Genomic DNA, 26,916 nt, shown 5'->3' with positions numbered 1-26,916 from the left:
TCAGAGAATATAAATGAACTGAGTTCAAGTCAAGAATAGGACTGTTTGCAGCCTGTGGTAATCATTTCTTGCAAACTCAATGGCTGTCTTTACCTTGTAATCGTCCCATCTCAGAATCATCCGATTCACTCTCCCCAGAGGTGGTCATGCCAACAGCCCCTGCAACAGAACTAGAGGCTTGGGGAGAGGGGGAAGGTAAGGATTAGGAGGAGTATTTAATCTTATATGTCTGGCTTACCTTAAAGAAAAACCAAAGCTTTACAGACTATAGTAAGTTAAATCTCTCTTCCTACACACTCAACCATTCTATAACTCTCTGCCATATAAAATTCAGGAGCAAAGGAAGAGCTCAGCACAGTTATATAAATATGCGACCTTCATGCCCTTGAAATAGCTTTCTCCTGGACTCCTCTGCCATTAGTCAATCAAGTCAGGTTACTAAAACCATTCCATTATGAAATGTAAATATAATCATTTATCTGTTTTCTCTAGCTGCAAGAGTGTGAAAAGACCATATACACTCTTCCTTTTGGAATGAAATGCTGAATACATACATTACAACTAACACACAAGTGCAAAGAACTGCTATGAAGTATGAAAGAGAAGCTAAGATGCCAAAAGTTAAGGTAGAATGAAGAAGAAGCAGGAGGATTCTACTACACAAAACAGATGAACCAAAAAAAAAAAAAAAAAAAAAGCTTAGGTTAACAGCATCAGATATTATGAATTTTACCAAATGAGAAGAAACTAGTAGTCTGCTTAATCTCTAAGTATATGTATGCTTAGACCTATACAGCTTCACCCATAGGTTTGCTCTACATGTAACTGCATTATTAACAATATTCAACCTACTTACTAGATAATGACAGAATGGAAGGCAAGAAGACAGAGGTCTCTGACAGACAAATTTTGAGAGCTCTTCTGAGCTGAGCATGATGCACCATAGGAGGCAGGCAGGCAGATGCACATGCGCATCTGCACACACAGAGCATTAACAGGATCCTGATTAAAAGTAAAACATGGGTACTGGAGAGATGGCTCAGGTTAAGGGAATTGACTGTTCTTCCAGAGGTTCTGAGTTCAATTCCCAACAACAACATAGTGGCTCACAATCATTAATGGAATCCAGTGTCCTCTTCTGATGTGTCTGAAGACAGCAACAGTGTACTCTTTTTTTTTTTTTTTTTTTTGGTGGGGGTGGGGGTTGGTTTTTCGAGACAGGGTTTCTCTGTATAGCCCTGGCTGTCCTGGAACTCACTCTGTAGACCAGGCTAGCCTCAAACTCAGAAATCTGCCTGCCTCGGCCTCCCAAGTGTTGGGATTAAAGGCGTGAGACACCACTGCCTGGTGACAGTGTACTCATATATATGAAAATAAATAAATCTAAAAAGCAAAAGATGCCAATGTGCCAGCCACCAATTCTACATTTTAGAAATGATGTATGCATTCATTTCTGTATACTTTCTTATGTATGCTGTTAAGGGTAAAGCCTTTGAGATTAACAAAGAAGATAAAAAGACTAAACAACCTGCACTATACAAAAGCTACCTATGAGGCAGCATTAAGATGCTTATATGCTGGGGCTGGAGAGATGGCTCAGAGGTTAAGAGCACTGAGAATGCTGGCTGGAGAGATGGCTCAGTGAGCAAGAACACTGACTGCTCTTCCGAAGGCCCTCAGTTCAAATCCCAGCAACCACATGGTAGCTCACAATCATCCATAATGAGATCTGACACTCTGTTCTGGTGTGTCTGAAGGCAGCTACAGCATACTTACCTATAATAATAAATCTTAAAGAAAAAAAAAAGATGCTTATATGCTGAACTGTCAACATGTTTGCTTCATGCACAGGAAAAAATTAAGTCTTCATGACTTAAATGTTCATGCCAACTAGCAATCAGGTTAGAACCCAACCCAGATAGTAAGGTTTCACTCCTATTCTCTGAATTAAACACACCTCTCAGCTAAATTTTAAATTCAGTTATGGTCATTATACCAAGGTCCTATAAACAAGTAATAGTATTAGAGGTACTAATTAAGACCTAGCTTGTTAAAGTGGCTTTTTTTTAAGTATGGAGAAAGCAAATACAAAGTTAAACATTAAATACCCCAAGAATCTATAATCATTAAAAGATAATTGTGTTGCCGGGCAGTGGTGGCACATGCCAGCACTTGGGAGGCAGAGGCAGGAGGATTACTGAGTTTGAGGCCAGCCTGGTCTACAGAGTGAGTTCCAGGACAACCAGGGCTACACAGAGAAACCCTGTCTCGAAAAACCAAAAGAGAAAAAAAAAAAGAAAGAGATAATTGTATTTCTGATGAATTTCAAAATAAACACCAATTACATTCCCACAAAGATTTTAATAAAAAAAAAATTTGTGAAACATAATTAAGAGGTCTTTTCAGTGACAGAAGACTCCCCAATAATAAACCAGGCCTTAGTAAAATCCTCATGGACAGATAAAACAGACCAAAAATATGTTACAATTCTATTATAGAACTCTAATTGAGAACACTATTTGCCTTCCAAAACCACTCTATAAAAAGGGATAGGTACTCTGCTTTTTCAAAAGGTTAAGTTGCCAACTATGACAAAAAATTTGCTACCACTTAAGACAGAGAAAGTGATTTTTTTTTTTTTTTTTTTTTTTTTGCCAGCACTTTTTTGAGTATAGGCCAATGGAGGACATCGGGTTTCTCCATCTACTGGTACCTGGCTTATTCCCAAAACAGTGTCTATCAATGAACATGGATTCACTCAGGTCAACATACAGTGGTCATAGCTCTACAAAGAGAAAAGGTTAGGCCCAGCTTTTGACTGAGGTACTAGGGATCTTTACCTAGTCCCTCCCCAGCCCTAGGCAACTCTTTCAAAGTCTGACACAGTTCTCCAATGAAGTTACATTTACATACTGTTTTACAAAATTAGGTATTCAGATCAGTCTAGCTTTTAGGCTAACCTGATTAAGACAGCTGTTATGTGAAATGTAATCAACTAACATCTGTCAACTCAAAAATTCATTAGTCAAGCCCAAAAACTTTATTCATTGGTACTCATTGGTACACACCGTTTCTGTACTCTATACTCAAATATAAATATATGACTATCAACAGAGAATCAAAACCCAGATTTTACATCAGAAATACTAAAAAAAAAATATTTTTTTTTATTTGGTTTTGTCAAGGCAGGGTTTCTCCGTGTAGCCCTGGCTGTCCTGGAATTCACCTTGTAGAGCAGGCTGGCCTCAAACTTAAGAAATCCACCTGCCTCTGCCTCCCAGGTGCTAGGATTACAGGCGTGTGCCACCACTGTCCAGCTTGGATTTCCAGACCCTAACAAAAGTATTCTTTGTTTTTTTTTGTTTTGTTTTATTAAAGCTCACTAAAAATCTTTTGGTAATACAAAAATTAGAATGCCTCTGCCTCCCAGAGTGCTGGGATTGTGCAACACCACCCGGCTAAAAAATTTTTTTAAAGAATTCTATTTTAGAAAGCCAAGTTTATAAACAGTTCAACCTCTTACAATGGAAAGATAAAACATTGTAAGGCTTACAGAGTAATACAGTCAAAACATAATTTGTGCTAGTAAAAAAAAAAAGGTGTAATCAGGAAAAGAAAAGCATTATAAACTGGGTACATTCCAGATAGTGGTGGCACATGCCTTTAATCCCACCTCTCCAAGAGACAAAGAGTGCAGGTATATCTCTGTGTGTTTGAAGCTAGCTCGTCTATAGACCAAATTACAGGACAGACAGCAAAGAGAAACCCTGTCTGGGAAAATTCAAAAAGGAAAACTGGGTACTGAGTATTGTAGCTTCCACCTTTAGTCCCAACACTTAGGAGAGGAGACAGGGTAGCTCTGTGAGCCAGCAATAAATAGTGAGAACCTATCTTTTGTTGTCTATTGTATCCTCTTTATTTTATACACTTTTAATTTCAAAACAAAGTAAAACCAAAAATACCACAATAAACAACATCTAAACCCACCTTTTGGTGATGGAGGGATTTTCCTGCTTTAAGACATCAAGAACAGAGTAGAAGAAAATAACTACTGGACATCAGCAGACAGCCAGGCAGACCCATATTAAAACAAAACTAGCTGCTTTCTAGATTTTTCTGATTATTTTTTGAAGTGGGGAATTCTTAATATAAAAAGTGAATGCCAGAACATGCCTATTTTTTCTTGCCATTTCACTGTTCTGAAAGAAGTCTTCTATCAACTACAGATGTCACTATTCAAGAGACTGACTTCAAAAAGTAGTTGAAATGACCACAAATTAAGTCCTCTATGGTAATTTAGGTCTGTATTTTACACATAAAGGAAATTTTCCTAGAAGTATTTTACAGCCAGCCAACAGAGGAATTTCTACTATCCATAAAAGACCCCACCCCAAAGCTTAGTAAACCTAATGCTCCTCTAACAACAGTTAATACATGTATCTTCTGCAACAATCAACATCCCACAAGTATCTACTTACTGATTTAAATATGAATGACAATAAAACACACTATATTCCTTTGAAGCATTTATCCTCAATAATCAAAGATCAAATTCCCCATCCCTGTTCTCCTTTCTAACCTTGGAATGTATCCATAAATCCTTCTAACACCTAGGGAGAAGACAATGCTGTACCATGTACTTGGTTTCTAAGACCAGGATTGAAGGGTCATACATCTTAGCTTGGAACTCTGGGAAAGCTTAACCAATGTGTGCCTCAGTTTTCCCTCATTTATAAAATGGCAGTAACAGAACTCACACCTCAGCAGGTTGTTTTCAATATCCAATAGGAATATGTGGGAAATGTTTAAAGCCACATCTGCAGAGTGAACAGGTGTTGCTGTTTATAATTACTGTAATCATCAACTCTAACAATGTACTCAGAAATTCCATTCCTGTCACTCATTTGAGAATTGGCCTCACACTTCCATATTCCAACTTGAAATAAAAAATGAAAGGGTAGAAACTGATATTCAATGCTGCGTTGGAGAGGCTGTGCATTTTCAACAACCTTAATGAGCGATAAATGAAATAGCTTGTATTCTTCCAAATATTTACCAATTAACTATTAAGAAAAAGATTTTTAAAATTTCATTCCCAATAGAATAGATGCTACAAAAAAATCCACTGACTTAATTTTTTTTCAAAAATTAGGATATAGAAATTACTTCAAAATTAAAGCTAAGCAGAGTACAATAACTGTGAGTAACCAGACCTTTCTGGCAAACTATGATTTATGACCAGCCATAGGCCATTAGAGGAAACTACTGTATATCCTAATATTAATCCACACTACATGAAAGTGCTTTGTTTATTAGTTCATTATGCTTTCAACTAAAGTTAATGTGGCATGACTTTAGAAATACACATTCACAATGATAAATTACAGTATTTTTTTCTGTTTAGAAAGAACAGTTTCACACTAGGTTTTAAAATTCAGTCACCACAATTTTGGTACTGGTAACAGATATTTAAAGGGAAAAGAAAAATACAAGCTTTTTTCTTTCATTGTTTTTTCTTTTTTCATTTTGGCCATCCAAGATATTCAGAAAAATTAAATATTATTAAAGTAGCTTCAGAACAAAATAAATTTTAAGCCTTATAAAATGCTAAGATCTACATGCTTAGAAAGCAATGCAAATACTTCTTTATTATTAATTTAAATTCAATGAAACAATCATTAGTCAACTCTATATGTGATCAATATATAAAAACCTTAAATGGAAAATTTATACCTTTCTATAAAGCCCTCTGAAAGTAGTACTTGTGTGGACTGGTTGAGAATTTAAATCTTAATAACAAATGAGCCCACTAACCAGGAGCACACGATCTATGATGTAAAATAAGTGTTTCATAGTTACCTCTATGTAATTCTCTCCCCTCCTTTCATCCTACTTAGGATGTAGAACAAAATTCATCCAAAAAATAAATTTGTGAAACAAAAAATATTATGTGTGTTAGAGCTAAGAAGTGCCAGTCTACCTGCAGCTCCTTGGGGAGCTTCATCTGTTCGGGCAGCTGAGGAATTTACTGTCTCCTGGTTGCTTTCAGGGTCTGCCATTTTCTCTTGCCGCCGGGCCTCAGCTGCTCCTCTCTTGCCCAGGCCAGAGCCTCGCCGACTGCAACAGAAAAATGTCATCATAGTCAGCATTAACAAGGCACTAGAAGCAATGTATAGACAATACAAAGCTCAAATTCACAGAGCACAAAGCCAGTTTCTTCTCCCTTTTAAATAAAAAATTGTTATAGAAAATCACTAAGACATTGTATATCTGAAATTCTTCCAAGTTATAGCTCACACAATACAGGCTTCTGTGTTAACTGGGAGCTGTTATCTTTACAGATGGACATGATTTATAAACACTCTCAGCTAAATGAAAAAGTAGATCCTCCTGAAGAGAGAGAGGAAAAAAAAGAAACTCCAAATTTAAAATATAGCCTCATTTACAAGCACAGACAATAGTCAGACTTACAGAGTACAGCAACAATAAGAGGATCAAAGGACAGGGATATCATGCCCTTTATGTCAGATAACGTACATCATCTAAATTCAAATGTCTTAACACTGTAAAAACTGTTAAGGGCTTAATATTTATGAACAACTGATGACTAGGGAAGATCTGCTTAAGGACAGAGGTACAGAATACACTATAGGAAATAAAGTAATAACACCTTATCATCATGTACATTAACAGTTTATTGATAATAATCTTGGGTAAATTGAGAAAAAGATGACTAGCACTATAAATACTTAACAAAGTTTCCTGATTTACCTGAGAATATGATAAATCCTAAGGCTAAAAGTCTTAGACCACCAGTGAAATCAAGGTAGTGAGCACTCAGTGAGCATTTGAAATACCTGAAGAGTTGAGTTTCTTTCTTAGGGAAAGCTAAACAGAAGTGGGAAAGATTGATCTTTCCTTCATAAGTAAATAGCTCATTTAAAACCTAATTTACCAAGCTGCCAATGAGAGATTCAAATTCATCCAACATTTAATTTCTACAGTAATCTAGGCTAAACATTTTGTATTTACAAGTTGCTGCCCTCAAAGAATGTTACTCTGAAATAAGGACAGAAGCTCATTTGATCACCAAGGGAGAAAATATTTTTAAAAAGCCCTAAAAAGTCAGGCAAGGTGGTGAACCAAGACTGTTTTAAGCAAGCATGCTAGATAACTTGAACACAGCATGGCTATGTATATAAAAAGTATTTCTATATATAAAGTATACATAGAAATTGTATATAAAAAGTAATTTTATGTGCACTGATCAAGTGGCTATGTGTGCCAAGAATGTGCAATGAAAGAAAGAAAACGACATTAAAATATCTGTCTTCACACACAGCAAATAACTATACCTCCTTGGTAAAACTGAAAGGGGACTGAATTAAAGATCAAGCTCCCAGAATCTATGTGGGGAAGCTCACAATTGCCTATTGAGAGTGGGAAGAAATAGTCAATTTCAGTCCCTACAGCCACCTCCATATATCAATAATTGAACACACAATTTTATATATTTTTCAACTTTTTAAAAACCTGGCCCAAAATAGGAGCAAAAATCTGTAGAACTCAGAATTTTCCCAGGAAGTTATTCCTACAAAACCTCAAATATACTGAGTTACACTAGTTCTAGATATTTTAAAAACAATATGAAGAAAATATGTGTGTGGAAGCCAGGCGATGGGGACAGGGGTAGGGTACAGTGAGGCAAGGTTTCTCCCTGTGAACAGTCTAGGTTATCCTAGAATTCTCTTTGCAGATGAGGCTGGCCTCAAACTCAGAGATACATCTGCTGGGATTATAGTTGTACATCACCACACCTAGCAACTGTTTTACCTATAATAGAAATCTGTAATCCCAGCACTCTGGGAGGCAGAGGCAGGTGGATTTCTGAGTGCGAGGCCAGGCTGGTCTACAGAGTGAGTTCCAGGACAGGCAGGGCTACACAGAGAAACCCTGTCTAAAAAAAAAAAAAAAAAAAAAAATTCTGCCACCAGAGTGCCAGGAAGCATCACTAGGTCCAGATCAACCAAATGTCTACATACTAGTAATTAACTGTAAAATATCTTAAAAAAAAAAAAAAGTTTAAACGTGTCAAAAAGTAATCATGCCTTTGAGGTTTTGATTATGAAAGTAGGGATTTCATTCTGATGTTTTTAATTTATCTGCTTTGGGATAAAGTCTTCCTATGTAGCTCTTTCCATCCTGAAGCTATATATACCAAATGTCATTTGCCTCTTCCCCCAAGTTTTAGGATTACTCAAGCCCATCCATACCTGGCTGAGTTTATTCTTTAATTCCACTGATAATTAGTGCAATAAGAATTATATATAACTAGAATCATGAAATATATTTGTTACACTGACCCACTTAGAAAAAGTGATGGTTTTGGGTTTTTTGTTTTTGGTTTTTGGTTTTTGGTTTCTGGGCCAGAAATGGTAATGTATGCCTTTAATCCCATCACTCCAGAGGCAGGTGGGTCTCTGAGAGTTCAAGACCAACTTGCTCTACAGTGATTTTCAGACAGCCAGGGCCACACACACACACACAAAAAAAAAACCCTTTCTAGAAGGGGAAGGGGAGAGTTTTTTTTTTTTTTTAAAGAAAGGTATATCAAGTTATTACATTAGTTTTACTTAATATGTAAATTGCATTGCTTTACATTAACTGGGCTGGGAGTGGATCACACCTCTGTAAACCTACAGCTTCAAAGATTGAGGTAAAGATTAAAAGCAGCAGGCTACCTAGGACACGATCCAAGATCCAGTCATAAACAATGGAAGGGAAGGAGAGGAGGAATGGGAGGTAAAGAGAAGTAAATAAAGGGGATATAGGAAGGTAGTGTGTTAAGTACAGAAAAATTCTGATCAAAGCTGAAATGAAAACTATAGGCTCAAAAATTCTAAATTGATTACCTGGTACTAGCACAGGAGCCCGTGGTCTTTTGGCGTGTGCTCCTCCTCAAACTGGGGAGCTCAGCAGGTGGGGACTCACTGCGCTTCTTGGTAGACTTTCTTAAACCTATACATGGGGAATAGAAAAGTTAAATTTTCTACGTTATTGTGAATTAAATCTCCAGGAACCCTTGCTTTTTAAAAGCCTACCAATTCTTTCCTCAAGTTTTATTTTTGTTGTTGTTTTTTTCTTGTTTGAGACAGGGTTTCTCTGTATAGCCCAGGCTGTCCTGGAACTCACTCTGTAGACCAGGCTGGCCTCGACCTGCCTCTGCCTCCCAAATGCTGGGATTAAAGGCGTGCGCCACCACTGCCCAGCTTTCCTCAGTTCTTAAGGATCAGAGCAATCACTCAGCCCAAACATTACCTTACAGTAGCAGTCCAGCCTTTCCCTCCAGCTTCTCAACTTTCTCTGGTATATATTCTGAACTTCAAGAATTTAATCATATCAACTTTATATACTATACCTTCATCCATTTTTGGCTACTTTACATAAAGCTAAATCAAAATCAACAGAAAAAGAGCAAAACATTTATGCGATTCCATGAGCATAGAACTAAAGATTAATGGAATGTACAATATTTGGATAATTAGGAATCAACCCAGTATACTTTGCATTTATATATATACACTTAGCTACCTAATGCATTTATGGTGATAGCTGCGACTAAAGTTCTAATATACGCTGGGCAATATATTCCATATTCTTTACTCTTAAGTGAAAACTGTAACTCATTCACGTAGAAATCATCTTTATTGTCAGGAAAGATGAGTCCTCAAAAAAAAAAAAAAATCAGGCCGGGCAATGGTGGCGCATGCCTTTAATTCCAATACCTGGGAAGCAGAGGCAGGTGGATTTCTGAGTTCGAGGCCAGCCTAGTCTACAGAGTGAATTCCAGGACAGCCAGGGCTACACAGAGAAACCCTGTCTCAAAAAACCAAAACACATCAAAAAACAAACAAACAAACAAACAAACAAAAATCAGACTCTAAAGACAAAAGTCTATGGCCAGAGTGACATTTAATCTAAACAAAACTTTTGGGAAATTTTTATTTCTAAATAACTTATCTCTAAATAAACAAACTGTGGAATAACTAGACAAAGTGAATACAAAAGGACATTATAATATAATTGAATAATAAAGTCAGGCTTAAAAATTCTTGAATTTCCTTTTTGGTTGTTTTTGTTTTTCAAGATAGGGTTCCTCTATGTAGTCCTGGCTATCCTCAGATATCTACCTGGGGTCCCCTCCCACATGCTGGGGACTAAATGCAAGTGCCACCACTGGCTGGCTCTTCCATTTATTTTCAACCCAAATGTCTTGATGTAGTCACATGCCTAGGCTTTCTCTTCTACTCTACTCAGCCTTTATCCTTACTAACAGAAGACACAGCAGAAGTAGTACACACTGCAATGGAGCTGACAACAGATTTAGTCAACTGGTATCTCTTTTTTTTAACCTTTTAAAAAATCAAGCCACTTGTGGAACATGCTATAAACCTTGTATTTGAGGGTTGAAATGGGAGCATTATGTTCAAAATAAGGCTGAGCTACATGAGGCTGTCTCGGAGAAAGACAAATTTTATTCAAGGTTACATCAACTACACAGCTATTTCAAAAGCACCTGAGTTACACAAGACTGTATCTCAAAATCAAGAACACTCAACAGCAAATGGGAGAGGATGATAAATATACAGTATATACATTAAAAATAGCAAAACAACTTTTACTTATATCACTTGAAAATCTGAAAAGGAGGTGGCACAAGCCTTTAATCTAACACTCAGGAGGTAGAGGCAGGCAGACTCTTGGGTTGAGGCCATCCTGGTCTGCAGATTGAGATGCAGAGCAGCCAGGACTACACAGAGAAACCCTGTCTCAAAAAGCAAAAACCAAAACAAACAAAAATAAGAATTTTGCGTCAGGTGTATATCTTTCTACATAACATGATAGTAACAGAAACAGGCCTAAAGCAAAGAAACGCCGACCATCGCTACACACATGTATAGAAAACCTCTTTCCTTCTGAATAAAAAAAGACTAAAAACATGCACTAATTTCTCCCCCTTCACAAAATGCCACTAAGATAACATTTAAAAAAAATCATCTTGGGCTGGAGAGTGGTTAAGAGCACTAACTGCTCTTTGAGAGGTCCTGAGTTCAATTCCCAGTAACCATATAGTTGTTCAAAACCATCTATAATGGTATCCAATGCCCTCATCTGATGTGTCTGAAGACAGGTGTGTACTCATTACAAAAAGAAAAGGGAAAAAAAATCTAAGTCAGTCAGGTGGTGGCATACACCTTTAGGTTTGGAGGCAGATAGATCTGAGTTTGAGGCCAGCCTGGACAACAAGAGTCCCAGGGCAGAAACAACAAACATAAACCCACAAAAGGTGTAACAATGAAAGCTACAATCACAAGTCAAGTTTCTGAATGAAAAGCAAATATATTTGATACTGCAGTCCAAATGTTAAAGGCAGAAAACTGAGACACATTAAAGAGTCAGGAACTAATAACACCAAGAACCACCAATTTTGAGGTTAAAAACCATAGATTCAATGATGAGAAGTTTATGAAGCAACCAAATTTCCAGATCCAGATTATAGATTTCCTGTATAGTTGCAATTACATAGCTGGGCAACTTTCTGGACCCAGGATATTTCACATGTAAATTACAGAAATCCTTGATTAAAGGAGAGAGACACAAATAAATACGACATATCCCCACTCCATACCCCAGAAGGCTTCAAGCTCCTCTGAGGTTTAACACATCTTCAATTTCAGATAGGAGTTTCAAAGAATCTTCCCTGTAAAATTTTATCAACCTAGGAAAAATCTAAAAATATTATGATGATGTTTCATTATAGAATACAGTATAAGCAATTATTAGGCAGCAAATCAGTCTAATTAGAAGTCAGCTCCTCAATATTAAGTCAAATTCCACCTGAGGATGTGAAACAACAACTTTTGATGAATTCAAAAGTCATGAAGGAGCCCACAGGATGGCTCAGTGGATAATGGTACTTCTGTAAAAGCCTGAAGAGAACTGGCTCTATAAAGTTGTCCTCTGGCCTTCACACTTATATGCCTAGACAGACAGACAGACAGACACACAATAGTACTCAAGAAAAATCAAAAGGAAAAAGGCTAGTCAGGGAGTTAGAGAGTTAATATAGTGGCACAATACTTGCCTGGCATGTATAATGTGGAGTTCAATCCTAAGCACCACAAAACAAACAAACAAAAAGAAACCATAATCCCATTAAAATCCTGAATATGTTCTGCCATATTGTTTTATTTTTTATTCTTGTTTTGTAAGAATATTAGTTTGAAAATAAGATTAAAGGAACGTTTAATGCATGTAGTGACACTATTAAGAGATATGGCCTTGGAAGCTGGAGAGAGCCCAGTGATTAAAAGCACTGGCTGCTCTTCCAGAGATACTAAGTTATCAATTCCCAGCCACATGCTAGCTCTTAATCATCTATAATGGGCCACGATGCCCTCTTCTGGTGTATCTGAAGACAGCAACAGAGCACTCATATTAAATAAATCTATCTTAGGGGTATGGAGGTGGCCTACAGCCTGGGGTACTGCCAGGCTTCCCACCATGATGATAATGGACTAAACCTCTGAAACTGTTAAGCCAACTTCAATTAAATATTTTCCTTTATAAGACTTAACATACATAATCAGCTGGGCGGTGGTGGCGCACGCCTGTAATCCCAGCACTCTGGGAGGCAGAGGCAGGTGGATTTCTGAGTTCGAGGTCAGCCTGGTCTACAGAGTGAGTTCCAGGACAGCCAGGGCTATACAGAGAAACCCTGTCTCGAAAAAACCAAAAACAAAAAACCAACAACACACACACACAAAAACAAGACTTGACGTAGTCCTAGTATCTCTTAACAGCAATAAAGCCCTTACTAAAATACTATAATTGAACTGTTATTTATAAAACTGGCATGATAACAGAAACTAACATCTGAGTGTTCCCAGCACAGAAACAGATTTGTACAATGGTCAAAGCATTGCTACGTTTGCCAAAGGTACTTACTTTCAGTTGTGCTTCCTACATTCTGTGGTAGCCACAAACAGTGACTATGTAATTAAGTCTCTGCAGATATGCATTTACACTTTAAATAAGTATTACATCCATTTCACAATAAATTCTATAAACTTTCCAGCAATCATCTGCTGCTAAAATCACAGACATAGGATTCAAATCCAAAACTGTTCATCTGTACTTTGTACCTCTCCCAAGAAACACTAATATTTCGAAACCAGTAACAGACCCTTTCTCTTAATCTCTTCATTGCTATGTATTTTCACTTGAAGAGCAATTTTAGAATGGCCTGGGTTTGAATCTCAGCACTATGACTTCTTTGCTTTATGACCTTGGACAGAAACTATATCAACAATTTACTCCATGATCTACCTATAATCTTGGAACTCTACTTACTGGCTAGTCTTTTGTTATGAATTGTTTTATTTTTAAAACAAAAACCAGCAGGGCATTGTGCCACACACCTTTAATACCATCACTTAGGAGACAGCAGCAGTCAGATCTTTGAGTTTGAGGGCAGCCTGATCTAAATAGATGCAGGACACTTAAGAGTTGTGTAGAGACCCTGTTTCAAAAACCAAAACCTCAAATATATGGGCAATTATGTAATATGAAACCTGAAACTCAAAAGGTAGTTATCACTACTTCACAAGCAAAAGGGCATCTTTTTATTTCTCAAGGGTTTTAATATTATCAAATCTATTTTTTATTAATAAAACATGAAAACTAGCAAGGTAGAGGAAGACGAGGAAGAAGAGGAAGGAGGGAAAGCAGTGAAGAACACAACGGTTTCAAAGTCACAATAAACTATCTTCAAATCCTAATTATCTCCTACTTTAAATGTATAAAGTATATAAAGTGCTCAGGAAAGTTGTTCTAACACTCTGGAATAAAATTCCCAAATAACTACTCTAAACCACTATTGCATTGTTTTTAAATCATATACAACTAATACAATTACTAATATAATTATATAATATACTATAATAATTACTAGATGCTTTTAAAAAAGTTACTGGTTATTTCTCTTATTTCAAAAACTTAAGGCTATAATTAGAAATTAGAACAAGTAGTAGCAGTGAGATTAGGAAAGCACTGACCACATAAGTCTCTGCAGATATGCACTTACACTTTAAATAAGTATTACACCCATTTCACAATAAATTCTATAAACTTTCCAGCAATCATCACCTGCTAAAATGACAGACATAGGATTCAAATCCAAGACTGTTCATCTGTACTTTGTACCTCTCCCAAAACATACAACAGTTTGAGAAAGTGACACTGCAAAAAAGAAAGTGGCATTGGAAAATGAGGTCTAATAATATAAATGATAATGTAAAGCAAGTTTAATTGAATAATTCATTTGTTCATGAGCAATGAACTGACAGAACTCTTGGTTTTGCTTAAATGAGATTTCTATTAAAAAAAAAAAAAAAAAAAAAAAAGTCAGCCGGGCGGTGGTGGCACACGCCTGTAATCCCAGTACTGGGAGGCAGAGGCAGGCAGATTTCTGAGTTCGAGGCCAGCCACGTCTACAGAGTGAGTTCCAGGACAGCCAAAGCTATACAGAAAAACCCTGTCTGGGGTGGGGGGGTGGGAGAGGTGGGGGAGCGGGACAGTAAAACCCTGCGACAGGTTGCCATAATCTAGAAGAATATAGAAAAACAAACAAACAAAAAAAAAACAAAAAACAAGCTAGCACTCGGCTTAAAAGTTCCTCTTTGTTTTACTGCCTAGCCTTCACATCTTCCACCAGCACTATCACTCAGCTGTGGATCTCACGGCAAGATGAGCCAACTGATACAGTAACAACATGTCTGTGAAATTGGTAACCAACTGCTTTCTGATCAAAGTTGATGATCCACAGGAGTTAGTTCACATTTGTTACTGTAAAGGATCGGGTGGTATATTCTGAGAAAGCTATTGCTGCTATTTTATTACTAAAAACGCATGGTGTGCTTATCATATCAATAACTATGTTCATGTTCACAGATTTGGTGAGATAAGCATCTCAGCAGTGCTCAGTGGTAACAAATAAGAATGAAAGAGTGGCTGGGCAGTGGGGTGGCATGTGCCTTTACTTGGGAGGCAGAGGCAGGTGGATTTCTGTGCCTGGTCTACAGAGTGAGTTCCAGGACATCCAGGACTATACATACATACAAAAAAAAAAAAAAAAAAATCCTGTCCTGGGGGATGGGAGGGATGGTGGTGAACAGTACTGAATGTTTTAAAGGGACATCCAAACCATGCCCTACAAAGTGTAAAGAACATAGCAGAAGAGGGTGGAGGAACTTAATAGTTTGGGGCCAGTAAGACAGAAATGAGGGTTGGTCAGTCCCTAGAATGGAAGGTAGAAAGCAAGAACTAACTCTTCCCTAAACTTAATATGTGGCCTAATATGAATGCCATCACCCCCCCCCCACCCCATACACACTACTCATACTTCCTTAACCCATCCTACCACACAGATAGACATACAGACACATACACAGAGGTAATGACACTGCTGTCAAGTCTACGACCAGAGTTTGAGCCCTGGAACCAACAAGGTAAAAGAAAACTCCCACAAGTTATCTTCTGACATACACTAAATGATACCTGTGAACGACCATTCTTGCATACACAAATAAATGTTATTTTATTTAGGGGAAAAAATTGAGGGAAAATTGAGGAAACGGGGGAGTGAAATGCTACCTCCCCAATATGACTTGGTTTTGTAATCCTGAATACACAGCAATAACTGAAATCACAGCTTCACACGATCTCTTAAAACTAGCCTCATCAACAATCTAATAAAGGGTAAAGGCTCAGAGACAACCCCTCTTCCAACCTCAAGATCTGTACCTATTTAAAGAAACTGATGATAAAGGTAAAGACAGTTCTTAAGCGGCATAAATTGTTGGGTAAACATCCTAGAAATAATCCCTCATGCTATAATCCTGTTAGTGGCCCTGGTGAAATTTATTCACACACACACACACACACACACACACACACACAGGCACAAAGTTGGGGAAGTAAGGGATTTTTCAGAAGTAAACAAAAGGTAAGGAAATGATTAAATTACATGCATTTATGAAGAGTTGATGAAACCCACTTTGTGTAATTAATATATACCTATTAAATACTCCTTTCCTTTTCCTTCCTCTGCCCCTTTCTTTTTCTTTTCTCTTCCTTCCTTGAAAAAGGATCTCACTATGTAGTCCTAACTGGCCTCAAACTCTGCCTACTTCTGCCTCTGATTGAAGGTATGCACCACCATACCTGGCCCTAGAAACTATTCCTTCCATAAGAGTAGTTAGTGGTTGTTCTTTCATACATCCCTGGTTCTAGGGAATCTGAAACCCTCTTTTTACCTAAGAGGAACCAGGCATGCATGTAGATGCAGACATAAATGCAAACAAAAACTTAATGTATATAAAGTTTTTAAGTGTTATCTGTCAAGAAAAGAAAGCTCAGCAGGCATAGTGTTGCATGTCTGTAATTTGTACATTTTAGAGGCTCAAGCAAGAAGATTAAAAGATCAAGCTTGAGGGGTGGGGGGCCTGGAGAGATGGCTCAGCAGTTAAGACCACTAACTGCTCTTCAGAGGAACCCGGTTCAATTCCCAGAACCCAAATGCAAGTTGTAACTCCAAGATCTGACACCCTCACACAGACATACATGCAGGCAAAACACAAATGCACATAAAAGTAAGTTATTAAGAGTTCAAGCGCTGGGCGGTAGTGGCGCATGGCTACAATTCCAGCACTCTGGGAGGCAGAGGCAGGTGGATTTCTGAGTTCGAGGCCAGCCTAGTCTACAGAGTGAGTTCCAGGACAGCCAGGGCTATACAGAGAAACCCTGTCTCCAAAAAAAACAAATCCAAAAAAAAAAAAAAAAAAAAAAAAAAAGAGTTCTAGCCTGGGATATTACCTTACTTACATAGAAACCCTGTCTCATAAAAAATGCAAAAAGAAAACCAAGCCATGAGACAAGGCTGAAGACATAGGACATAGCCTTGTAATATTTACTGTATATCATCACTTGGCCATGGAACTACCTTAAAAAATAAGAACAGAATGAGATAAATAACTTGAGGGAAGCATTGAGAAGGGAGAATATGAATCATCTGCAATAATGTAAATCCAATACAATTCACTGGCTATGAAAACTACACAACTGTGTAGCAAAGATACCACAAAGAAAGCCATATGCTCTTACTTCTCTTCAAGTGAGAAGTGGGGGATAGGAGTTGACATCAGTATTTTCAACTGTCATGAAAATCTTGGCATGGAGAGGCCAAACTTTGAGCAGGTCCTTTGACTACAAACTACTAAACTTGCAAATCTCAATCTATTACCTGCACCACTTTAAATGATGTCACCTTTCAAACAACCATATGATATATGTTAACAAAAAAAGAATGTTATGGCTGGAGAGATAGCTCAGTGGTTAAGAGCACCAACTGTTCTTCCGAAGGTACTGAGTTCAAATCCCAGCAACTACATGGTGGCTCACAATCATATGTAAGAAGATCTGACTCCCTCCTCTGGAATGTCTGAAGACAGCTACAGTATACTTAGATATAATAATAAATAAATAAATCTTTTTTAAAAAACCCTTTATAAAAAAAAGTTATGATAACCAGATACAGAGCTTACTAACTGACAAATATAAACACACCATAACCCAAAGCAGAGAGAACAAGTTGACCTCTGTCCTCCCCAAACACCATAGCACATGCCCAGGTACGTGTAGATACATTGCTACAGATTTAGTACTAAACAGTGTTAACAACTTAGTTGGCTATTTTAAGTTAGGCTGATTCAACATTAGGGAAGTTGCGGAACAAGAATGTTATGTTAGTAAAAGGGCTGGTCACATGGCTCAGTTAGTAAAGGCACTTGGCAAAAGGTGTGAAGACCTGAATTCCATCTCCAGGACCCTTATGGTGAAAGAAGAGAAGTAATGTATTCAGACCTTCACATATGTACCATGGCATGTGTACCCACAGACATATATACAACAAACACAAATGTAATTTTTTTAAAAACTGCTAGCAGCAACCACTCAAAGGCTTTTAATAACCAATAAATACCACAGTTCTACCAAGCCACAGTCTCATAAAAGACTCAAAAGAGAAAACTACCTGAACTTCAAGCTATTGCTATATATGCCTATAATCCCTGGCAAAAATCACAGTACTTGAAAGTACTTTTGAGGGCTGGAGAGTACTTTTTATGGTTCAGTGGGTAAGAGCACTGACTGTGAGGTCCTGAGTTCAATTCCCAGCACCACTCGGTGGCGCACAACCATCTGTAATGGGATCTGATGCCCTCTTCTGGTGTGTCTGAAAACAGCGACAGTGTACTCACATGAAATAAATCTTTTAAAAAAAGGAAAGAAAGTACTTTGAGCAGCATGCTTAGACTCTGGGTTGAGAATTTAAAAATCACAAAGAAAATAAAACCTTTAGACCTGTAATTAACTGTGAAAAGGGCCAGGTAATTAATGATGGTGTGTGCCTTAGGTCTCAGCACTCAAGAGGCAGAGGCAGGCAATCTCTGAGGATTTGAGGCCAGCCTGGGCTACAGAGAGAATTCCAGAACAGCCAAGGATACACAGAGAAACCTTATTTCAAAACAACTCCCACCAACACCAAAAAAAAAAGTGTGAAAAGGATGTGGCTCACTGTTCTCTGAGTCTCTTTATCCTTTCTATATTCTTACAAGAGAACAGGGAGGAACAGCTTCAACCATACAGTATGAACAGTTGGGTCAGCATCATCTGTTCCCAAGAGTTTTAAGGAGAAAGTATCCTGAAGGAGGGAAGAAGACAGGGTGAGTGAGTAAGAGAAAGGGGAAGGGGGAGAATGACAAAGGGAGGGAGGAAGGGAGGAAGGGAGGAAAGGAGGGGGGTGAGGGAGGGAGGGAGGGAGGGAGGGAGAGAGAGAGAGATCTCCCCATCCCCAAGGCTAGTTCAAAAAGGAAAACATACTTATGCTTATTCCACCTGTTTCTTTGCTTGGATGAATTGTTTCTACTCTTCTACAAGCTTCAAGAGGACAATATTCTTTCCATTAAATTAAATATGTGGAATATATGAAGCAATTATCTTTTTATTAAAAGCACCCTTAAAAGTCATAAAATATTGCTTTTAAAGTGTAGTACAGAAAAAAAAAATCTAGTACAGAAAGAGTAACTTTCCCAGTGTTGACATTAGAAAATAACTGAATAGCAGATACTATAAAGACAAACACTGAAATATGATTACTTAGCAGTAATAAAGACATTCCTTACCTGTTTCTACAAATTCAACTAGGATGCACTGTTATATGGAGATAAAATTAATCCAAGACAGAAAAAATAAAACTGACTTGAAAGCAAAATCACTCCTGACCAACCAAGAGATGTTCTATGAATAAACAAAGATCTCCCCATAAACTTACTTGCTAATTTGGCCTGTAATCCAGAAGGTCCAGGTTTTGATGTCTCTGACTTAGAAGACCCTGGAAGAGACAGTTTTGTTTTAGGTAGGCTAACTTTGGGGCTGAAGCGAGCAGCCCAATCAAATTTTGAAGAGCCACCAGTTTTACTCTGTTCCTTTTCCCTGCTACTTCTTCTGGGACTAGGGCTGGATGCTGAACGGGAACGCCGGGCCTTGTTCTGGTCTTTTCCTTGTTTCACCCTGGCACCTGCTGGTACAGTAGAAGAGGCCGAGGCTACAGCTGAAGATGAGGAGGAAGTAGAGGCAGCAGAGGAAGAATCAGTGATGGTGCTACACCCAGCTTTGGCTGAGGTGGCCGATTTTGAAGCCAGCTTGGTGGGTTTTGCAGATCTCTCTTCGGCACCAGTTGATTCGGACCCAGAACCACTCTTAACACAAGAACTCTCTGTCCTCTTTCTTTTCTGACTCCGTGAAGTACCAGCAGCCACACTCTTTCTGGTGTGAGCCTTGCTTGTTGATGGCAATTGTGCAGATTTCAGTTGTTGCTCCTGGTCTAAATGTCTCTTCTTTGACTTACTATGTGGCTTATTGGTTTCTGAGAGAGACTCAATATGCTGAAATGCTCTGGGCTTTTTCGCAGAGCTAGGAGAATTGGTCCTGTTGTAGTCTGGACTAGCACTGCGTTTCACTCCTCGAGAATTGTCTTTTTTAGGCACCTGCCCCGTTTTCTGCCTTTCTGAAGTATTGGCTCTGTCTGGATCCTCTGGTTGTGGAACTATGACAGCAGATGATGAACTGCAGCTTCTAAGAAGTTAGATAAGAAAAGAGTTAGCAGTTGCCTGTCATGAGCAAACCTGTCTTCTAACATTTGTTCCCAACTCCTTTAAATCTCTGGACCTTTGGGGAAAAGGATGGTGGGACAAGGCCTCAGAAGCCCACTATTAACATTTTCAAATAGTTGAAAATGGAAGGAAAGTACTGTGATTTGTAAATGTACTCTGTCCTTACGGGAGCAGGGAGGGAAGTGATATCTCTCCATAACCCATAATGGTCTATAAAAAGGTTTTCAGCTAAAACACTCTTTGAACACTGGTCCTCCTGCCTCCCACTTCTCATGTGCTGGAATTTTAGGGTTCTGACACCATGCCCAGATCAAAGTGAGAGTACTCTGATTCAAACATCACTGATACCAACATTCCTAATCAAAAGATATTATTGTTTTAAGAAAAACAATGCTTAGTTCAGAACTACTGAACTTGAATTCTGAAGCTCTAAAGACAAATGTTTTCTCAATGCACAGAAGAAAAATAAGCATTTTCTGAAAGGTTAGACATCTTGTAAAACAAAAAATAGTAACACCCCTTTGCAAAGCCTCCTACAAATAGGATCTGGAGAGATGGCTCAGTGGTTTAGAGTACTTGATGCTTTGGCTGAGGACCAGGGTTCAGTTCTCAGCACCCACAGGGTAGCTCACAACCACCAGTAACTCCAGCTCTAGGGGACCCAAAGCCCTCATCTGTTCTCCTCTAGCACCCACATATATGTAAACATATACATATTTATATATATTGTATATATAATTTTTTAAAAAGAATCCTAATACTGACTTAAACAGGTTCTGGCAATCAGCATTAAAGAAAATGTTAAATGACACCTTGAAATGCTGACAACTGGGGCAAAGGCATTTAAGCAAAAGCAGTTGTTGCTCTTCCCATAGAACTTGAGCTCAGTTCCCAAAACATATACCAGGTGGCTTAAAAACTTATCTCTAATTCCAGCTCCAGTGAATCCAATGCCCTTTTCTGGCCTCTGTGGGCAGTGGTGTTCACTCACTCACACACACACACTCTCTCTCCTCTCTCTCTCTCTCTCTCTCTCTCTCTCTCTCTCTCTCACACACACACACACACACACACACACACACACACACTCACACTCACAGGGTTTTTTAAATGCCTATCATGGTTTTGTTAAGCAAATGAGGAACCTCTTCACTCCTAAAAAAAGTTTAAAAAATTTTTTTCTAAGGTAGGTATCAGCAATTCCAATGAAAGGTGAATAAAATAGAGAAAAAACTTGTAGTTAACATTTGAGAAAGCCTCACATAAGCTTTAATATTATGAAATAATTCAAATCCAATTTAAGTCTTCCTTCAAACTGTATAAGCAATGTGAAAATTTACCTTTTAGAAAGGTGTCCCCTTGACAGTTCAGAAGTAGTATTAGATTGCACTTTGGGTGCCTTAAAATTAGATTTTCTACTCTCAGGAGGGATATATCCCTTACGTTTTGCCTGCCCTAAATGTGACCTGTCAGCAAAAAATCAAAACAGAAATCTATCAGGACACTGAGATGCAAATGCAGTATCGAAATGTGAAATATTTTTACATTAAAAAGCTTCCCAAAATCAGTTGATCTACACGTCTTCCAAATATTAATTAAATTTATCAGATAATCTGAGAAAAGTAATTTTGCCTTTAGAACCAACCACTTCTATAACCTAAAAGTTAAAATTCCTAAATATCAGTTACCAAAATGTATATTGAGCTTATTTAAGCAATTTTTCAGATTTCATTACAGAAAATTCTAATATTTTCACACCACACACATACCCACACACACACAGCAAATACACTTCTTTTAATAACACAGTGCAGATTGACTAAATGACAATGTACTATATATTCCAAAACCTGAGAACTTTGAATGTTTTAGAGAAAGAAATGGTAAATAACATAGGTATATATAACTTGATAAAAGGTTAACATTATCAAAATACTTGTACATAATTTTTTTCTTTTGCCTTAAAAAAAATAAGAGGTGTGACTATAGTTTTTAAATGTTTATTATAGCCGGGTATGCAGACCAATGTATGGTAAAGTGTGTGCCTAGCTATCATGAACAAGATTTTGGTTTCAATCTCCAGCACAGAGGAAAGAACCTGTTTTTTGTTTTGTTTTTACTTTGCAGACCAGTATGTGGTAAACTGTGTGCCTCACTATCATGAAAAAAGATCTTGGTTTCAATATCCAACAGAGAGAGTAGGGGGAGAACCTATAAAACAAATTAAAAACTTTGTAGGAAAAAAGCAATTGTGATTCACAAAATGATGGTTTCCAATTTGCACATTAAAAGTCAGGTAAGGACATACAGAACTGGATGAACCCATTTTCAACCTGGTTTTTCAGAGAAAAAAAAAAATCAATGTGGTCATCAAATAGCAAATAAAACAGCATGAAATCAAGATAAAATTAATCAATAGAAAGTACACGTATACATATACATCATCCTGAAGACACCTAATAATTACCACAAAACATTAGTGCATGTTCAAAAAAACTCTAGAAATATACCTACATTTTGTCTATTTACAACAAAATTTAATTATCAATGGCAGCATTATTCAAGTTTGAAGAAATTATGTTAACTGTTAAATCTTTTGTATAACTTTAGTATGGATTCTATTTTATTGATTAAAAAGGCATATAAATTATCTATCAAAAAAACTTGATAGTAGCCTGGCAGTGGTGGTACAGACCTTTAATCCCAGCCCTCTTGAGAGGTAGAGGCAGGCAAATCTCTGAGTTTGAGACCAACCTAGTCTATAAATTGAGTTCCAAGGAAACCAGCCTCTGGGAAAAATAGAAAAATTAACAAAACAAAAACTGGTATATTATTAATAAAAAACAATTGGTTCTTTATAAAAAAAAAACGCATGATAAAAAAGAATGAGAACACAATAGTATTAATACTGAAGACAATTACTTTCCTAAAAGAAGTAATTCTGACTGGATTATAGTTTGGTGTAAAACTTGGGCTGATTATGCAGTAGTCCCCAGGTTGTTTCCTAACTTTGCAAACTGTTCTAAAAGTACTTAAAAGAGAGGTATGACATGTTTTCGAGAAACTTATCTGCAATAAAATAATATTCATACATTATATCATCATCCAGGTACTATGTATTGTTTTCATAATTTTGTTGTACTTTGTTATTAGTTGTACTTTGTTATTATTTAAGACTGAACTCAGAGCATGCTTAAACAACTGATCCCATTAAGCTGCCCTCAGAAGTTTTATAATTAAAAAACCATGAACTTGTTATTCAAAAGTAAACATCTTTTAATAATAATTAAGCTAAGTATGATGGCACATGCCTTTAATTCCAGCAATCCATAGGCAGAAGCAGGTAGATCTCTCCCTGCCATAGAGGCCAGTCTGGTGTACAAAGCAAGTCCCAGGACAACCAAAGCAAACTCTGTCTTGAAAAATAAAAATGGGTGGGTGGGTGGGTGCGGTGCAGTATGTGGGGGGTGAGTGGGTGTGTGTGGGTGGGTGGATGTGTGTATTGAAACAAGTACTCAAAGACTAATAATCATTGAAAATATTATGAAGCCGACTGAGGAGATAGTTCAGCTGCTTAAGTGCTTGATACACTAGCATTAAGAATCAAGATTCCTGGCAAACACAGTACTGTGAAATGGGCCTGTAAGCCAGTGCTGGAAAGCAGAGACTGAAAAATCCAGACTCATGCCAATCCTGAACTCCAAGTTCAGTAAGACCATGTCTCAAAAAGTAAAGACAACTATTCTTTTAAATGCTTTATAAAGAAAATTTTCCATCAGGTGTGGTGGTATGCACCTTTAATCCCAGGCATAAAGAGATGGATCTCTGAATTCAGATTAGAATACATAGGTATTCTACATAGGTAGTTCCTTCTACATAGGTAGTTCCAGCCAAGTCAGATGGAAAATGAGACCCAGTCTTAAAAACAATCAAGCAAACAACTAGTAAGGTAGTATGTACGGAGTGAGCCAGGCAATGACCTGGAAAGTGACCACAGGTGTATCTCTCTGATTCAAGGTCAGCCTGCTTTAGAGAGTTAGTTCCAGTCATGTCTTGAAAAAACAACAACCTCTAGCTCTACAAGTTCATGTATTGACTCCAATATACATATACTAACATTCTACACAATTAAATACATTAACTATAAGTAAGTAAAATGTTACATATCTCCAATAAATCACAAAAAAATATAAATGCCAATTTTCTTCTTTCAAAGCAAAATTGTAAGAAGTAACCAAACTGAAGCCATACTGAATAGGTGTCAAAGTTTAAGTTCCCAAGAGATCTCCGTCTTAACTGACATCCTGGTTGGCAGGTAGAGACAGGAATGCTCACTCAGCAAGACCCCCCAGTCACAGTTCAGTAACCCAACCAATGGGAATAGGATAAGTATGTCATTAAGACATGTTCCTGCAGGGCGGTGGTGGTGGTGCACACCTTTAATCCAAGCACTTGGGAGGCAGAGGCAGGTGGATTTCTGAGTTCGAGGCCAGCATGATCTACAGAGTGAGTTCAGGATAGCCAGGGTTACACAGAGAAAGCCTGTCTCAAAAAAAAAAAAAAAAAAAAAAAGGCCGGGGGTGGGGGGGGTGGGGGGGTGGGGGTGGGAGGCATGTTCCTAAGAAGTCCCGTATCCCTAAATTGTAACTGGTGGGGAAATTAACTGTAACATGGCTCAGATGTTTGTAGAGTTTGGCCTTAAAAACTCTGACAGTCTGGCCTGGGGTTCTGGAGTCTGATCTATGGCTGTGACTGAGATCAGTAGCAACCTAAGCGCTATAATTCTGACATCTGCTTAAATACTTATTAAGATGAACATTCAAAGACCTAGTCAGCTCCTGAGTCTATGCTACTAACCCCTGACTGAACAATTTTTGCTGCCTAATTCAAATAAAGATCTTGTTTTGTTATCTATTACCTTGCTTTTATCTGTTTGGGATTTTTTTTTCCTGAGACAGGGTTTCTCTGTATAGCCCTGGCTGTCCTGGAATTCACTCTGTATACCAGGCTGGCTTCGAACTCAGAAATCCAACTGCCTCTGCCTCCCAAGTGGTGGGATTAAAGGCATGTGCCACCACTATCTGGCTTGGATTTCCAGAACCTAACAAAATTATTCTTTGTTTTTGTTGTTTTGTTTTATTAAAGTTTACTAAAAATTTTTTGATAATACAAAAATTAGAATGCATTCATCATGACCTTACTAAGACCTTCAATGAACCAAAAACCATCAGATAAATTCTCAGTATCAGATCACAAAAAAGTAAATTCTATGCCATCAGCTTAAAAAGCCAAAATTACACAGCACAATTAAACTAGCAATGCAATGGTCCTTCATTATTTAGCTAATGCTAATCTCTGAGTAATGACACCTATTTTTAAAAACTGCTGTACAGGGATGGCAAGATAGCTACAACTAAGTATGACAACCTGAGTTCTATATCCCTAGGAGCCACACTGGGGAAGAACTATAAGTTATCCTCCAACATGAACACATGCACTGTGGCATATCCACACACTAAAGAAAATTGTTTAAGACATTGTACAATTACATTTGTTTTAGGGAGAAGGTAATACTCATGTAAAGGATGGTCCATATTTTCAGCTTTGTAGGACTTGAGGCATAGCTTAGCAGTAAAATAATTACATGCTTCAAGACATGGGTTTGTTTGATTCCCTAGCACCACAACAACAAAAAAAAAAAAAAAGGAGGGGGGGAGATTATAATCTTCAAACCAGGTAGGGTCTTCCTTTATGATCTCTATAAAAAGAGGGGCATATTCCTTTGAGTTTACTATGCTATGTCAATGTAAAACTCCAGTGGTCCTGGAATTAATTTTTTTGTAGTTTTCCACATATTACCAATTCTTTTCTCTTTAAGGAAGGAGGGGAGGATGAGAATTAGTTTTTTAATTAATTTTCCTCACTCAGATCTTTTAAATTAAAAGATTTATTTTTATCTTTTAAATTAAAAGATCTGAGTGAGGAAAACTGTCTAATAGCTTACAATGTATTGACATTATATTGACACCAATATTAAGTATATGGCTAGGGAGGGTAAAAAGCTCTAAGGCCCAGCATGGTGGCGCAAGCCTAATCACCCTAAGCAGAGAAACACAGTGTAAGCCGGATCTACACAGTGAGATTTTAATCGGTGATAAAGCATATAGTGTAGTATGCATGAAGCCCTGGGTTCAATCCCCAGCACCAAAACAGAACTCCCAACACACCCACACACACCAATTCATATCCCAAAGAAGATTACAAAGAGATCTAAGCTTTATGTTAACAAGTACATTACACTTGATATAAAAAAAAATTAAGTAAATGACTAGTTAAAAATTATATAGTTCCTTATGTTATAGATTTTTAAATGTTTGGTTCAAGCAGATATGATGACACATATCTGTAATTCCAGCACTTGGATCATTAATTTAAGGCTGTTCTGAGCTAGACAGAAAAAAACTAATTCTCATCCTCCCCTCCTTCCTTCCCTCTCTCCCTTCCCACCCCATGCACATGGACAAACAAAAGCATACAACATATAGGCACACATGTACACATCATGCACAATAAGCAAGCCAAAGCAGACAAAGAAGAAATGTGCTGCCCATGTTGTTATTGTCAT

The 26,916-nt window shown here is 37.6% G+C and overlaps 1 protein-coding gene across 16 annotated transcripts in view; it reads right to left on the bottom strand.

Annotated features, from left to right (window-relative positions):
• Trip12 (thyroid hormone receptor interactor 12) overlaps positions 1-26,916 on the bottom strand; it is a 119,107-nt gene that overhangs the window by 54,878 nt on the left and 37,313 nt on the right. For 10 of the 16 annotated variants that reach the window (XM_052193466.1, XM_052193464.1, XM_052193470.1 and 7 more), the window contains 5 exons: positions 21,632-21,757; positions 19,451-20,253; positions 8,913-9,018; positions 5,981-6,117; positions 94-177 (listed from right to left, as the gene is read on the bottom strand). In XM_052193466.1, coding sequence (XP_052049426.1) covers positions 94-177; positions 5,981-6,117; positions 8,913-9,018; positions 19,451-20,253; positions 21,632-21,757 — 1,256 coding nt within the window. The remainder of the gene's footprint in view (positions 1-93; positions 178-5,980; positions 6,118-8,912; positions 9,019-19,450; positions 20,254-21,631; positions 21,758-26,916) is intronic. The other 6 variants (XM_052193475.1, XM_052193476.1, XM_052193477.1 and 3 more) reach the window with 2 other exon arrangements.

This window comes from Apodemus sylvaticus, chromosome 9, assembly GCF_947179515.1.
Source record: "Apodemus sylvaticus chromosome 9, mApoSyl1.1, whole genome shotgun sequence".
Taxonomy (NCBI): Eukaryota; Metazoa; Chordata; class Mammalia; order Rodentia; family Muridae; genus Apodemus; species Apodemus sylvaticus.
Note: the sequence above shows the minus strand (reverse complement) of the source record. Positions and strands in the feature narration are given on the sequence as shown.